The sequence below is a fragment of the Thermobia domestica genome, chromosome 3, assembly GCF_964235325.1.
Source record: "Thermobia domestica chromosome 3, izTheDome1.hap1.1, whole genome shotgun sequence".
Taxonomy (NCBI): Eukaryota; Metazoa; Arthropoda; class Insecta; order Zygentoma; family Lepismatidae; genus Thermobia; species Thermobia domestica.
Window position 1 is genome coordinate 38,086,808 of NC_137456.1, and position 14,614 is coordinate 38,101,421.

General features: G+C 32.2%; 1 protein-coding gene across 1 annotated transcript in view; it reads right to left on the minus strand.

The window, feature by feature from the left end:
* Positions 1 to 3,456: 3,456 nt before the first annotated feature.
* Positions 3,457 to 14,614, minus strand: part of LOC145680298 (uncharacterized) — a 505,146-nt gene continuing 493,988 nt past the window's right edge. The window contains exon 4 of the mRNA XM_081750660.1: positions 3,457 to 11,510. Within this exon, the coding sequence (XP_081606786.1) occupies positions 11,362 to 11,510 (149 nt within the window). The 3' untranslated portion in view covers positions 3,457 to 11,361. The remainder of the gene's footprint in view (positions 11,511 to 14,614) is intronic.

The window sequence follows — 14,614 nt, forward strand, 5'->3', positions numbered from 1 at the left end:
TAAAAAAAAAAAAAAAAAAAATCTTTATCATTCATACAAAGACAAGCATACAAGACCTTTCTCATTCTGACAAAGGAACCGGATTTAGACTCCGACATGAACACTGGTCAAAACTTAAAATACCACCATTGACACATTCACCATCGTTACCAAGCACAATAATTTAAGATTTGATATTGTAAAAACCTGCACGGTAAGCCTCAAGATGTTTGTGTTCACAAGTGATAACATGTAAGTGTACGTAGTTGTTACTTTTATAATCTTATACCTACTAAACCACTTTCTTTCTCCCTAAGTCTTGACAATGCTCACAACATAGTCAGCGAAATATCGATTATTAATGATGTATTTGAATAAATCCATAACAGGACAAAGTAGAGTAAGACAAGTGCTTTGAGTACTCTCTATATTTCTAGAGGCCTACCTTCGTAGTATCGTATTAATTAATTTTATAGCTAATATTAAAATAATGTATTTAGTACTTAATGTAAAGAACTAAGTTCAATACCGTTCATTCTTCAGAATTTTCGTATGATAACGTATAGAAATTATGTTTTTCTTAAAACAAAAATAGGTTTTCGTTCAAACAGTCATGCTTTAATTCATAAATATAGCGTGGAAAATTGTGTTCCATCAAGCAACTATGTAGCAACCACATTCCAGAGGTAGATTTTGGAATCCACACCTGTCAAAGCCTCTCCAATAACCACATGGCAGAACTTACAGTCTTCTCCATTGCATGATGTGCAGAATCTAGTTATGAGTTCTTTACTGATTAGTTCACTGCATGGCGGAAAGAAACAATCTTAGAGTATAGAAATGATAGACAGTATTATAATAATCATATAGTCCTCACCTCCTTGGAAGACTATTTGGAAAATCTCTATGTACAGGGTGGCACATATGTCATGCATGGGTTTTAATGCCTCATATTTTGGTTGGTAAGTTATTAATGGAAGTGTTTCTTTTTCAGGATTGTAAAGGAATCCTGGGAGATTCATCATGGAGAGATTGAGTCCTGAACAACGCACGAAACTGATTGAACTGGATTGTGAAAATCAAAGATCAATCATACTCACCCAGAGAGCATACCATCGGCACTTCAATGTGCGCCTGACTTAACTGCTCCAGATTTTTTTCCTCTGGGGATATCTCAAAGAACGTGTATATGTCAACAAACCAACAACCATCGAGCAACTCAAAAACAACATAAGGGCAGAGATCCGTGCGTTACAGCCAGCAACTCTTCGTAAAGTTATGGACAATGTACTGAAAAGAGCCAACCTTTGTGAGGCTGCAAATGGCGGACATTCGAAGGACATAATTTTTCACACATAGTGTTTTCAAATCTCCCAAACATGTACTTCTTTCCTGTGACAAGAATAATTACTTGCATTTACAAACACAAACGTTATACACTGTTTCAACCCATGCGTGACATATGTGCCACCCTGTGAAAACGTGCTGCTTTCACGGATGCGAGTAGAAATGTGTTAAAAAGAAAAGTGTGTGTTATTTGTTTGATACAATAACACAGCCATACAAAAATAAATAAATAAATAAAAGTTCTGTACACCAAACTTCAGCGTATAGATTCGATGTATTTTGTTACACAGGATACAAATTTCAAAATCCCAAGACATTTGATGGTATCAATTTTTTTATGGGAGAAAAATTTGATTGGGAGGACACACGTTTTTCGCCCATAAAATAATATTGACACGTTCAATCACCTTGGAGTTTCGACATTTGGATTCTGTGTAACAACATACATTGAATCCTTACCCTCCTGTGGCCCACAAGACAAAGTTTTGTTTTTTCGTATGACTATGTTACATACAACCTCCCTATCCAAAATTTCTCAAAGTTTTCGCCCATAAATAAAGAAAAAACTTTGCACGTTCAATCATCCTGGGGTTTCGAAATTTGGATTCTATGCACCAAAATACATCGAATCCAAACCCTGAGGTTCGGTGCACAGAATTTTAATTTGTGTGTGGCTGTGTAATTATTAGAACATGATGATGCTTTAATCTGTTTTCTAAAGTTCACGATGGAATATGACCTATTAAGGTAACAAAGAAAGTTCTATCGCTTTTTGTGGAGGTCTGTGTTCCATTGGCCCTTACACAGGAGTTGAATGCGAATAGAGATAAGGCGAAGATCAGTTGCTGGTGTGGGTATATCCAACATACTACCTGGTTGTGGTAGTTCAGTTACACCGTGAACTTGCATAAGGGCAGAGTGAACATGGGACCTCGACAGAGCGTCATAAGGGCGTGTATGCTGTATGAGTTCAAACTGGGGTCAAACGTCACTGCAGTGAGGCGGAAGATATGCCAGGCCTTTGGTGAGGCTGTCGTGGCTACGCGGACAGTGCAGCGGTGGTTTAACATGTTTAAGATCGGTGACGAAACACTCGAAGACGCACCACGTGCCGGAAGATCAACACATGTACAAAATGAAGTTCTTCAGGCAGTAATTGAGGCGAACAGTGGCCAGACATGTGAAGAACTGGAACTATAATTCAATGTGAGTGGAGAAACCATTCGAAAGCACCTCCATCAAATTGGAAAGCACTACAAGTTGAGTCGATGGGTCCCACATGATTTGACTCCGGACCAAAAGGCAACGTGAGCAGACACCTGTGTTTCTTTGCTGTCTCGTCTGACGAAGGAGCCATTTCTGGACGTAGTGTTGACATGTGATGAGAAGTGGGCCCTGTACGAAGCTCCACAGCGCCGTCATTATTTGTTACCATCCCATGAGTCGGTTCCAAAACAACCGAAACCAGCACTGCATCAGAAGAAGTTCCTCCTGTGTGTTTGGTGGACTGCTCTCAGCTGGTCTGCATCGGGAACTGTTATCAGTTGGTCAGAGCATCGATGCAACTGTGTACTGTCAGCAGTTGAGCTGTGTTCGAGAAAAACTCAAAACTATGGATCGTAAAGGGGTCCTCCTGTTACAGAACAATGCTAGGCCCCACGTGGCTAGGATGACCCCGGACAACATTCTACGCTTTGGAAGGGAAACACTATTGCATCCGCCATACTCCTCGGACTTGCACCGTCCGATTATCACCTGTTCTGTTTCTTGGACAATCACTTTAGAGGACGCCAGTTCAAATCCCTAATAGAGATGAAAAATGCCCTTGATACCTTCTTCTCTTCACGGTCCACCAAGTTCTACCGCGATGGAATCCATGGCCTTCCAGAACGTTGGCAGAAGGTCATCGATGCTGATGGGGACTATTTTTGATCTTCCAGGTACGTCTTAGGTGACATATCGACGTTCGAAGGTGGTGGGTAAAAAAGCGACAGAACTTTCTTGGTTACCTTTATAAAAGAAAAAAAAACTTTTTAATGACAAAATGTCCTAATTTCTTGTGGCTTTGTAACTAAAAAGTATGTCTATTTACCATAAGAATGATCGACTTCGAAGTATTTAAATATTCTAATCACTAAAAAATAAACAAATAAGTTCCATCCTTCAATCACTATTATTAATCATTGGAATTTTGACAATAATATCTTCAGAATAGGAAAGATTTCTTCTTCTTTGTCATATTTTGTACTGTCAGTAGGTTAAATTAAACAAAAATGTGACTGTACCCAAGAACAATATTTCAGACAAACAGTTTACAAAGAATAACATACAGCTTAAGAAGTAACTGTAATGCTTATTCACAGAACAACTTCTTTTTTTTCCTGTAACAACTGTGATTTTTATGAAAATATTAACATTGACGAAATACAGCTTAAGATCTACATTCTCACGCTATATGAACAGGTATTTATACATCATTATTCCACATATTTACCCTCTTTTGTTTATTATATTTATATATATATGTACTTATTTATATATTTACATGTACACAACTTCACTTAGCGACAATCGTATTTCTGTGAAAGGATTGGAGATAAAACAGAAGCTCTAACCAACTATATTGCATTGTTAAGTGTTATTACATGTACTAAGAGAATATTTTTTTTCTTTACTTAATGAATAAATAAATATAATTATTGTTTCTATATATTTTAACAATAAAACAGCAAATTTTCAACTCTGAAATTATGATGATTAATTTTTTTTGTTAATATTGTTCATATTATTGTATAAAAAAGATAAACTTTTCTTTTTTTAAAAAGATGTTATGGTCATGATTTTTAGACTTTAATGTTTGTATCATAAATTTCACGAGCACAATACGTGCTTCTTGTTTGATTTGTTTTACTGCACTTCTGCACATTTGATGTCAAATAGTTTTTAAAGGATGAGCGCTAGGAAACCCTTTATAAATCGATTTTTTATGAAAAAAAATTTAGAATCAATGAGACAACGTGGAGATTTTTTTTAAAAAAAATGATAACGGCATGAAGCGCCATACGTATAGGATAAATAGAAAGAATACCTATCTTACCTATCAAACTAGTGTATGATAAACTAAATGGTTGTATGGTAAAACCAGAGTCGGATATAAATTTGATGAGGCCTTCAGCTACTGAAGGTAATGGGACCTTTAATATGTCCAGCTATCTTTTGCCAATGACAAATTGTCTGCACTGCAGTGTGCAGCTGCATGCCACATATTCATGCAACCAGTCTATGAAGAACGTAGGCGCCCCATGTGCAAAAATGAACAAACTAGTGATATTCAACTCACTCATTTGAATAATTACATTATAGGAGCCTACATAACACAAAATATTGTTGATGTATGAAAGTTTTATACCTTGTTTTTTATCCTATGTATTGGAAATGCACAATTCTGTAAATTTTTGGAGTCCCCAAAAAGTGGGGCCCTAAGCTATAACTTGCTTACCTTAAACCCAAATCCGGCACTGGGTAAAACTAGTATGCTTCACTTTTATCACAACAAGATTAACTGCTCAACAAGCCCAGTTATTGTTGAGTAATTGAGTAGTTAAAAATTTACTGAACTTTATTCTTGTTGAGACGAAAAAAGAGGAAGAAGAAAATTGAAAAAAGAAATATTGGAAATCTTCAGTCACGTGATGAACGCACAAAGGTGGAGACAATGAACACGACATTGTGACTTCAAACTTCTAAATTTTGTTTGCCAAACTATCTTCTGTATTCTAATTCTACCACACAATGTCACACTGAAGAGAGGATCAAAGTGCTAATCACATAAAACGAATTTTCTGATATTCTATATACTTTACTGTTAAATTATATTTATTACAGTAGTTGAAGCAATGTCATAAATTATTTTGTATTAACTTTGTTAATACATGAGCACGTTATTTGTAATACTAACTATTTTTTTTAAAATTTATTTTAAATTCTGATATTAAGATAATCTATATATAAGTATGTTAGGTTTATAAATTTGTGGTCAAGAAAAATTTATATGTTTGTGGACTTTTATATACATTTGTAGCCAATTATTTTACAATTATATCTCAGAAATCGCAAGCTTTAGAACGATACCGTTTTCACTGATCGATTGCAAATTTTTGTGTAGACTGTCCAGTTTTAATTGAATATATATTTTTTAAAAAAGTCGTTATTTCTTTATACATTTTTTAGGGGGACACTGGAAGTATTGAAATTTTAGAAAGTAAAGCATCACATCCTACGGGTTATACATTCCAACACCACACATTTGTATACGGGGTTGGTTTATCTCTCCGGCGTTTCTTTCATGGCCAAATGATAATGAAAAACAAAGGATAACCATTTCTCGAGTTTAAGATGAATATTGTTTGGAGTGTTTTGCACAATGAACACCATATATGTAATTAATTGACATTATAATTAATTGTATGTGTAATGTACATGAATTAGAAATTCCAACCGGAAGTAGACTCAAACCTTGCAGACGGTGCGAGATATTGAAAAGGTATTAAAAAATCTCCCCTTTATGATACATCTTGCCGATTTTTTCCGGAATGACAATAATATTCACGCTCATATGTGAATGATGCGCTGTGTAGAGAGCGCAGCTTCAGCTACTACTCACTTAAAACTTTTCTTTGCAATATTTTTAAAATCTGTAAGTCTAAAAATCATGTTCCATACTTTCATATAAATTATATATATATATTTTTTATCATATACAATCATTTGCTTTTTTCCTATGACATTTAGCAGCTTTCTGTCTAGTCTCTAGATAGCTAGATAATTTTCTTCTCAACTCCTTGTGCTATGAGAAGCTAGGAGTTAAGATCCACAGTCATACTTTAGAATTTGGCTTAAATTAATTTGCTTTCGTAATAAGAGCATTATTATTGAATATAAATAGAAATAAAATGTTTTAGGGATTAATAATAATAAAAAAAGGTGCTCATTTACACAAATACTCTTTCTCACTTTTGAAAAAAGATATATATATATATATAGATACGAGTTCCAGCCCCATACAATATCATTTATATAAAATCACAAAGTTTTATATATTTTTTTTCTAAATATACATTTTTTTAATTCTGATTGAGAGTATAAGTAAACTCTTAATTATATGTGTCTATATGTGAGAGACTGTATGTATCTGGATGAAACTTTACCTAACAACTAAAAATTAGGTATGTGTTAATGGGTAATAGATACAACTGCGTTTACAAAATGACAATTACTGTATATATATACTATTTCGGTTTTCTGGGAAGAATATATATATTACCTGTAGAAATAGTAAATAGGCATTTCATTTGGGAAATGTAAATATATGTATATATTTACAGATATACATATGGGTATATGTGATCGTGGGAAACAAGGAAGGATTTCTCAAATGTGTATCCGACCATTTTCTTTTTGTTTTTTTGGCGTAGTAGCCAAGTAAGGACAATATATTTTATAAAAAAGTTATACTTTGCTTCTCGCTTGATGAAATGCTTCGTAATCTTAGGTTATTTTTAAAATGTTGTATATAAAGTCAAAGATAATCTATAGTGATTAAAAGGAATAAGCTTAATGATTTTTGAATAATTATATGATAAACGAAGTCTTTTACATTAGGATTGCCAGATGTCAAAAGACAAAGAAGAATTTTAAAAAGATTGTGAGCATAAAAAGTGAATTACTATTGCACACTTTGCAACAATAAAATGTATATGTTGTTAAGGACAATAGTCCGGTAAGTAAGATACTATTTTTTGGTGGCCAGACCTACACATTTATGCTGTTAAAAGTACGGAAGGACGCCATCAATGATAGATGTGTGTTTTGAGATATACCATGAAGAAATGATAAGTAATAAATAAATACATGGTATTAATGGAACAAGAAATAGTTTAATTCTTTGAAGTAATTATCGAAGTAAGTTTTGGTGAGTACTAAAGCTAGCTTTAACGAATTGTGGACTTTATATTTAATTGTATATATGTGTTACAACTTTAATACAATCAAGATAATAATACAATTCAACAACAATTAAACGTAAGTATGCTTTCGTCTTCAATTATGAAAAATAAAAGAAGAGAGAAAGGAAAGGCAATAAAGTAGAAAGAAGTAGTAGTACTGATACATGAAAAGAGTGGCACTATTGGTTATTTTGTTCTCAAATTGTGACACTTCAAAGAAAGTCGCGATCAAAAAAGTTTAAGTATCAGATTTTCTTTACTGTGTGAGTTTGCGAAGTTGTTGCCAAATTTCCTGTGATTCACTTTTTTTTTGAGTCTCTTGAATCATTCTTTTAAGTATACTTTCCAAATATATAGTTTTCATTGCCATATCTTCTAATGTATATCTAGAACTCCGTTTATAATTCAACCTAATTTGTAAGAAGTTTTTAAACAGTATGAAAATTGAGTTTCTGAAGGAAAACAAGTTGTAAATAGCGTAATGTCTTTAGTATACATCTTCCAACGAAAACTATTTTTGTAGGTCGTTTAAATTACATAAAGACAACACAAAAGAAACGAGTAATAATATATTTTTTTCAGAGATAGCCTTGACATTTGACGCCTGGTAGTTACTGTAATGAAAAAGAATAGTTATAATGAAAAAGTGAAACAAAAATTTTATACTTTTGAAAGAAATAGATGTTTGCTATGCAGAGGAAGCATTAGTCTTTAATCATTTGATTATAAATAGTATTTCTTGGTACATTTCTTGATATTCTTATATTTTCTTCGTGTACAGTTTTACGTACAAAACCATCCCCTGAAATATAGAATAATTATTACAGTGATTTGGATAAAATTTACAAAATCTTCTGTACTTTTAACTTTTAAAACATCTGGCTACTATGTAGGAGAAAGTATAATAAACCCTCCACTTAATTAAAGCGAAAAGATGTCCATAATATAGCGAGTATATAAATCGCGAATTGCAATCAAAACAAATACGATATCACGGAACTGTTAATGTACATATGAAATTAGTAACAAAAGATTCTTTCAACTGCATATTAAAAGGTGACAAAAGCCTTAAGCTTCAGTTGCTTTCCCGTCAAATGTTGTTTTGTAATAATGAAAGATTTAAATTTCCTGAAATAAATAAATATCTCTCTTTCAACTATATTTCATATATTACTAAAATTTTGACCGTTAAATCGATGGTTTACTGTAATTACTGATTTAAAACATCTTTAAAAAAAATAAATAAAATTGAAAGTGTCTGACAATCCTAATGTTTATGATTTTAACAACCCTGTGTCAAGTGCAGCTAATGTTTATTTACTACATACTGTATGTACTCGATTACACTCATACATTCTCACACATTCATCACAATACACATACACATCGTCCTTATCTTTCCTTGTTGTCATTTAATCAGAAATGGATGCATATATATTTTTTCACGCGCTACTCTAGCCAATTCTTTTTAAGTTGGTCATAAGAAAGTGGGTGAGGTTAGATTTACATCAAAGTTGCACCAGCCGAGTGTGACGTAATGTCACGTGGTATTATCATGGGGTTCAAGGTAGAACAAAACGAGCCCTGCGGGGCTTTTAAACCCCTTAGCTCGTTGACATTCGCTCAGTTTTGTTTCGTAACGTAAGTAAATAACTTTTTATGCATTATATATTACGTACAAGGGAAAATGAGTCTTATTTTTATCTTATTTTAATGATAAAAGTGTTATGAAAATTTGAAAAAATATATAAAAAAAACTTTCCTTGCGTCGGGTTTGAACCCACGCCAAAAGCGACTTTCATTATTAGCCTGTTTCGTAGCATGCTCGGCCACGAGGACCGATAGCAACAGGAGTTTGATTTGTGCTATATGTATGTTACGTGGTGAGAAACGGATGACTTCAACCAATCAGAAACTGTATTTAGCTCCTGTGGCTAGAGTCGAGCGTGATTAAAATATATGCGAGAACTGGATTGGGTATAGAAAGGGAATCGAATGGAGAAATGGTTCATTTCTTTTTAAGAAATAAAAAAAATAACCGACAAAAGACAAATAAGAACATTCAACATAGCCTATCTTTTTTTGTTGTTGATTTGTTTTTGAGTAATTGAGCAAACACTAAAGCTGTGGTCCTAAGTATATATATATACTATATTGCAAGATGTTTAGTTAAAGATATAACAGTAAAGAAATTGTGTATATCACCTCTATTATTGCAGTCAAGGAGTATTCTTTTTGTATTTTTTTTCGTACAAGGTAACTATTTTTTCTCTTGACTATCATGTTTCTTTGTATTTTTTTTCATCACTAGTGTATTTACATACAGTAAATATCATAAAAATACTTTATACAGTGGACTAATCATATATATATATAGATATATATTAACATATAGTCTTTCTTCTTGTTCATAATGCACAAAACGGTAACTCTGAGTTATTTCACAATAATAATAATAATAGTAATAATAAAAAGAAAATATGGGTAATAAACCTAAATACAAAAAAAGTTAATTGGAATGCTCTTTTAACAACTTTTTAAGGAACAAAATTTAAAAATATAACTAAAAATTTTAACAAAAAAATCTAATTTAGTAAGGAATTAAAACGTAAAGGAAAAATGTTGATTTTTCCTGTATGTAACATTAAAAATATCCCTTCATACGGTATTTACATATTTAACAGGGTAATAATAATATACATACATTTATTTATGTATTTATATACAAACAAATGTTTTTGCCCTATAAAAAATGCACTTTTTTCTCTCTTATCTTAAGCAAAAAAAAGTACTTCACAGTGTCCTCTACTTAAAATTTGAACATCTAACAAACTTTGTGGCAGTATTTCATTACAGTGTATTGTTTCTTTTTTCTTAATTAGTAAAAAAAAGCAACTCTTGGAGATGTCTTAATTAAACTCTTTGCTTTAGATTTGTTTTGATTCGATTTTACGAACAAGCTCTATGAAAACATATATAAATCAAACACAGACTTTTGTTTTCTTTTAAGAAAAGAAAATAAGCAAATAGTTAATTTCAGTCTTTACATTTGTGAGGCTTAAAAAGTGTACTTATACAGAAATGTACAAGAATCTTTAACAATCAATTACACTTCATTATAATTTGATAGATACTCTTGTTTATTTCTGTACAGTGTTTTGTTTCTTTACTTGTTTTTTGTTGTGTCCAAACAATAAGCCACTCCTTTTATTTTGTAATTAACATGATTAAAATTTGAATTTCTCTTTTCCTACATAGTATTTTGTTGGTAAAAATTGAATTAAAACGGTCGCTACACACAAAAATCGTTATGCAAGGAAGGAGGAAAGAAGAATGGTAATTATATTTTAAATAGGGGTATGAAGAGACTACAATATTACGATCTTTTATTAGTATTAGCATTATGATTATTATTAGGTAGGCAAAAATCTTTGAAAATATTAGGATTCGAACTTTGTTTCTTTTTGAACAATGAAAGAAAAAATATTTTTCTTTTTTGATCTTTCAAGCTTACTTTCAAAGTTGCAACTATACTTTTTTTTTCATATTTATACTTATGTATGTTTATATGTATGTGTGTGTGTTTTTCTTTATATATACGTATTATGCTATATTTATTTATTTGTTTATATATATATATAGCCTATATGTAGTCACAGCTTCCACATCTATAAAACTGTTCACTTATATATATATTTATATATCATTGTTGTAAACACACACAACGATCACTTCAAAAAACTGTCTCACACACATTAATCACAAAAAATACTCAAACATAGATTATTTTCGTCTTCCAAACCAGAAAATAAACAAGATTGTTATATTATCAAACTATTTTGACACCAAGTCAAATAGAAAAAAGTGTACACAAAATACCACAGACTAGGACTGATCGACACACTTTTATTTTAGCTGCAGTTTTTTCACACTTTCAATAACATATCCAGTCATTTGTTTTCCTTATTATTATTATTTTGTTCAAATTAAATTACTAATTTATTATTTTGCTATTTCTTTTGTTTTCTTTTTACTCTATAACAAGACATCTTGGTAAATGCTCTCGAAGATATTCAAACAACTCCCGTGATGCCCCTGGACAGTTTGTAAGTTCCAGTTCTTGAAGATGACGTAACTGTATTAGACTAGAAAGACCACTAGATGTGAGGAGCGGGCAACCTGCAAACAAAAAAAAATTAATTAAAGTATATTACTTATGAGTGGTGTCTCTTAATCAATTATAGAAATATTCTTACATTCACCACTCGTATCTCATTTATACAACCAATTATGTTTCGAAATTACATGTAATTGCTTTTCAAATGTGCGGAAGAATAATAGGAGAATAATAATAAAATTATAAATCATAATAATAAACCTAAGTTGACTTATGAATGTTGGTTCCACCTTACCCATTTAATGATTCTCAAGAAACCTACCCAGAAAGAAACCAAAGATAGAAGAAACGTGGACCACGTCTCATATAGAAGAAACCTTGTCAAGAAACCAAACATACCCAGAATCTCAAGAAACCTACACAAACCGAATCTAAAATTCCTATGAAAGAAAATCCTTCAGATGTTGCCTTTTGTTTTTGGATCAAAAGATTTCAATCAAAAATCTTCTTGTAGGCCTTATATCTGGAGAACTACATATAGTGTAGCCAAACTCAAACTATCAGCTGGGGGCGCGGTGGGTCAGTGGTAGAGCGTTCACCTCCGGTGCTTGGGGTCCCTGGTTCGATCCCAGCTCGCGCCGTGTGGACTTTGTGGTGGACAAACACCGTGCTCGTGGGTTTTCTCGGGGTTCTCCCGTTTCCTCCCACTTCATTTATTCCACCATTTCGTTCATTTCTGATCATCACCGTCTCCTTTAGCCTAACCGGCATAACCGTGGGACGTAAAACTAAAGATTACATTTCATTTCATTTCAAACTATCAGTTAACCCAGTATGATATGCTTATTCCGTAGAAAACACGAAAACTCGATTTAGGGCTCGTTTAAAAATGTTGTGGCCCCTGATCCAGAAATTAATTATTGGCCAAGATTGCAATCTTTTGATCCATTTTTTGGTTTTCTAAAATTCTTGTGAAGGAATAAGTTGATTTGAAATAAGTTATGCGAATTAAGCCAATGATATCCCATCTTTTTTTTTTCTTTTTTGGTGAGAACTTACTACCTTATCTATATAAGAAAAAGACGAGTTGTTACGAAGCAAAATATGGTTTACGATAGTTTGACTTCATTGTGTCTTGCTTTCAAGTGCGAGTTTGAGATAAATTAATCCAGAGAACTATTTTATTTTAATTGTTCTAATATAGGTCACTGAAAGATTAACCTCATAGTCACTGAAAGATTAACCTCATAGTCACTGAAAGATTAACCTTATAGTTACTGAAAGGTTAACCTCATAGTCACTGAAAGATTAACCTCATAGTCTTTGAAAGATTAACCTTATAGTTACTGAAAGATTAACCTCATAGTCACTGAAAGATTAACCTCATAGTCACTGAAAGATTAACCTTATAGTTACTGAAAGATTAACCGCATAGTCACTGAAAGATTAACCTCATAGTCACTGAAAGATTAATCTCATAGTCACTGAAAGTTTAACCTTATAGTTACTGAAAAATTAACCGCATAGTCACTGAAAGATTAACCTCATAGTCACTGAAAGATTAACCTCATAGTCACTGAAAGATTAACTTCATAGTCACTGAAAGATTAACCTCATAGTCACTGAAAGATTAACCTCATAGTCACTGAAAGATTAACCTCATAGTCACTGAAAGATTAATACTCTTTAACTTTTAGTACATTAAGAATAATGACTCTGTTTTTTCAATCATTCAGATAATTAGCATGCATTAAATTACAAATAGATATAGTAACACACGAAATTGATTACGTGTAATGTAAACTTACGATGATTTTAAATAATGATTAAAGAACAAGATAAATCGTAATAGAATATATTAAATGTTATTCCAAACTAACGAATATAATGATCAAGATATGTAATAACTGGTATTAATCAGGCACGTAGCCAAGGGGGGGGGTCCAGGGGGTCCGGACCCCCCCCCCTTCGAGACCACAAATGAAAAAAATAAGGAAGGACGAAACAAAATGAAATTAGAAAAAGAAGGATCAGCGTTAAAAAAAAAACTATAGGAAGCTTTTGATTACTTTTTCTTATAAGGAGATTTGTATTACTTGCAATACGTGGTGGCGAGATGAGCATAATATACTGGAAGAGCCAGGGAATTTGAAATTTCTAGAAATGTTACTTAATTCTCAGAATTTCTGCTACTAGGCAGGAAGATTTCAAGCTTCCGAAAACATAGTGCCGTTGTGTAACAGCGTGGACATTTTTTATCATAATTTTTCGTAATCGCATCCTTGCAGTATCAAACATGATATTTCAAAAACAATTTTCTACTGCTCCTTTACCTGTCATTTGGAATAGACACTACTTGACGGAATAATAAAAACAAAAAGTTATATGGAAAGAAAGTTCCGTTAACATTTGATTCAACAGAGAAAGGAACGCAGATATTGTAAAATATTTTACAAGACATTATTAAGTATGTACTTTTTATAATAGTGAATATGTACTTTTTATAATAGTTGAGGTCATAATAAAAGGAAAATTTTTATATTTGAATAAACAGAGGAAGAACGTAAATGCATTATAAAATCTTTCTCAATAAGTTTTTTTATTATTATTATTTTACTAGAGATTTCTTCATAGTTTGTTCTTAAAATACTTACCAACATATCCTCTTTTTATTGTCCTAACAAACCAATATATGTTGATAGTAAAGTAGTTTAAACTGATCTGCTCCTCCTGGGCCTTCAGAATTTCTTGTCACTTCTTCCCCCCCCCCCCCCCCCCGGTACGAAATCCTGGCTAAACGAACCAATATATATTCCAGTAAAATAAATTTCAATGGTCGAGTCCCTGGTGTGATGACCACAGTGTTTCATGATTCGGACCCTCCCCTTCACGAAATCCTGGCTACGTGCCTGTATTAATGTACTACACGTATTAACACTTACTGTAAAGTTACGTAAACATTATGTCTATGAAGTTATTATACTAGATTATAAGTTAAAATTATAACCTAATACTAAAATGTCATAGATAAATAAAGTTCAAATACATAACACCCCAGTCTTTTACTCTTCACAAACTGTCATGATATTTGTTGCAAAAGAACGTAATCTTATGCTTTTGTAAATTCTTTGTGTGTGTAAAGCAAATTAAATAGCAAGAAATAAAA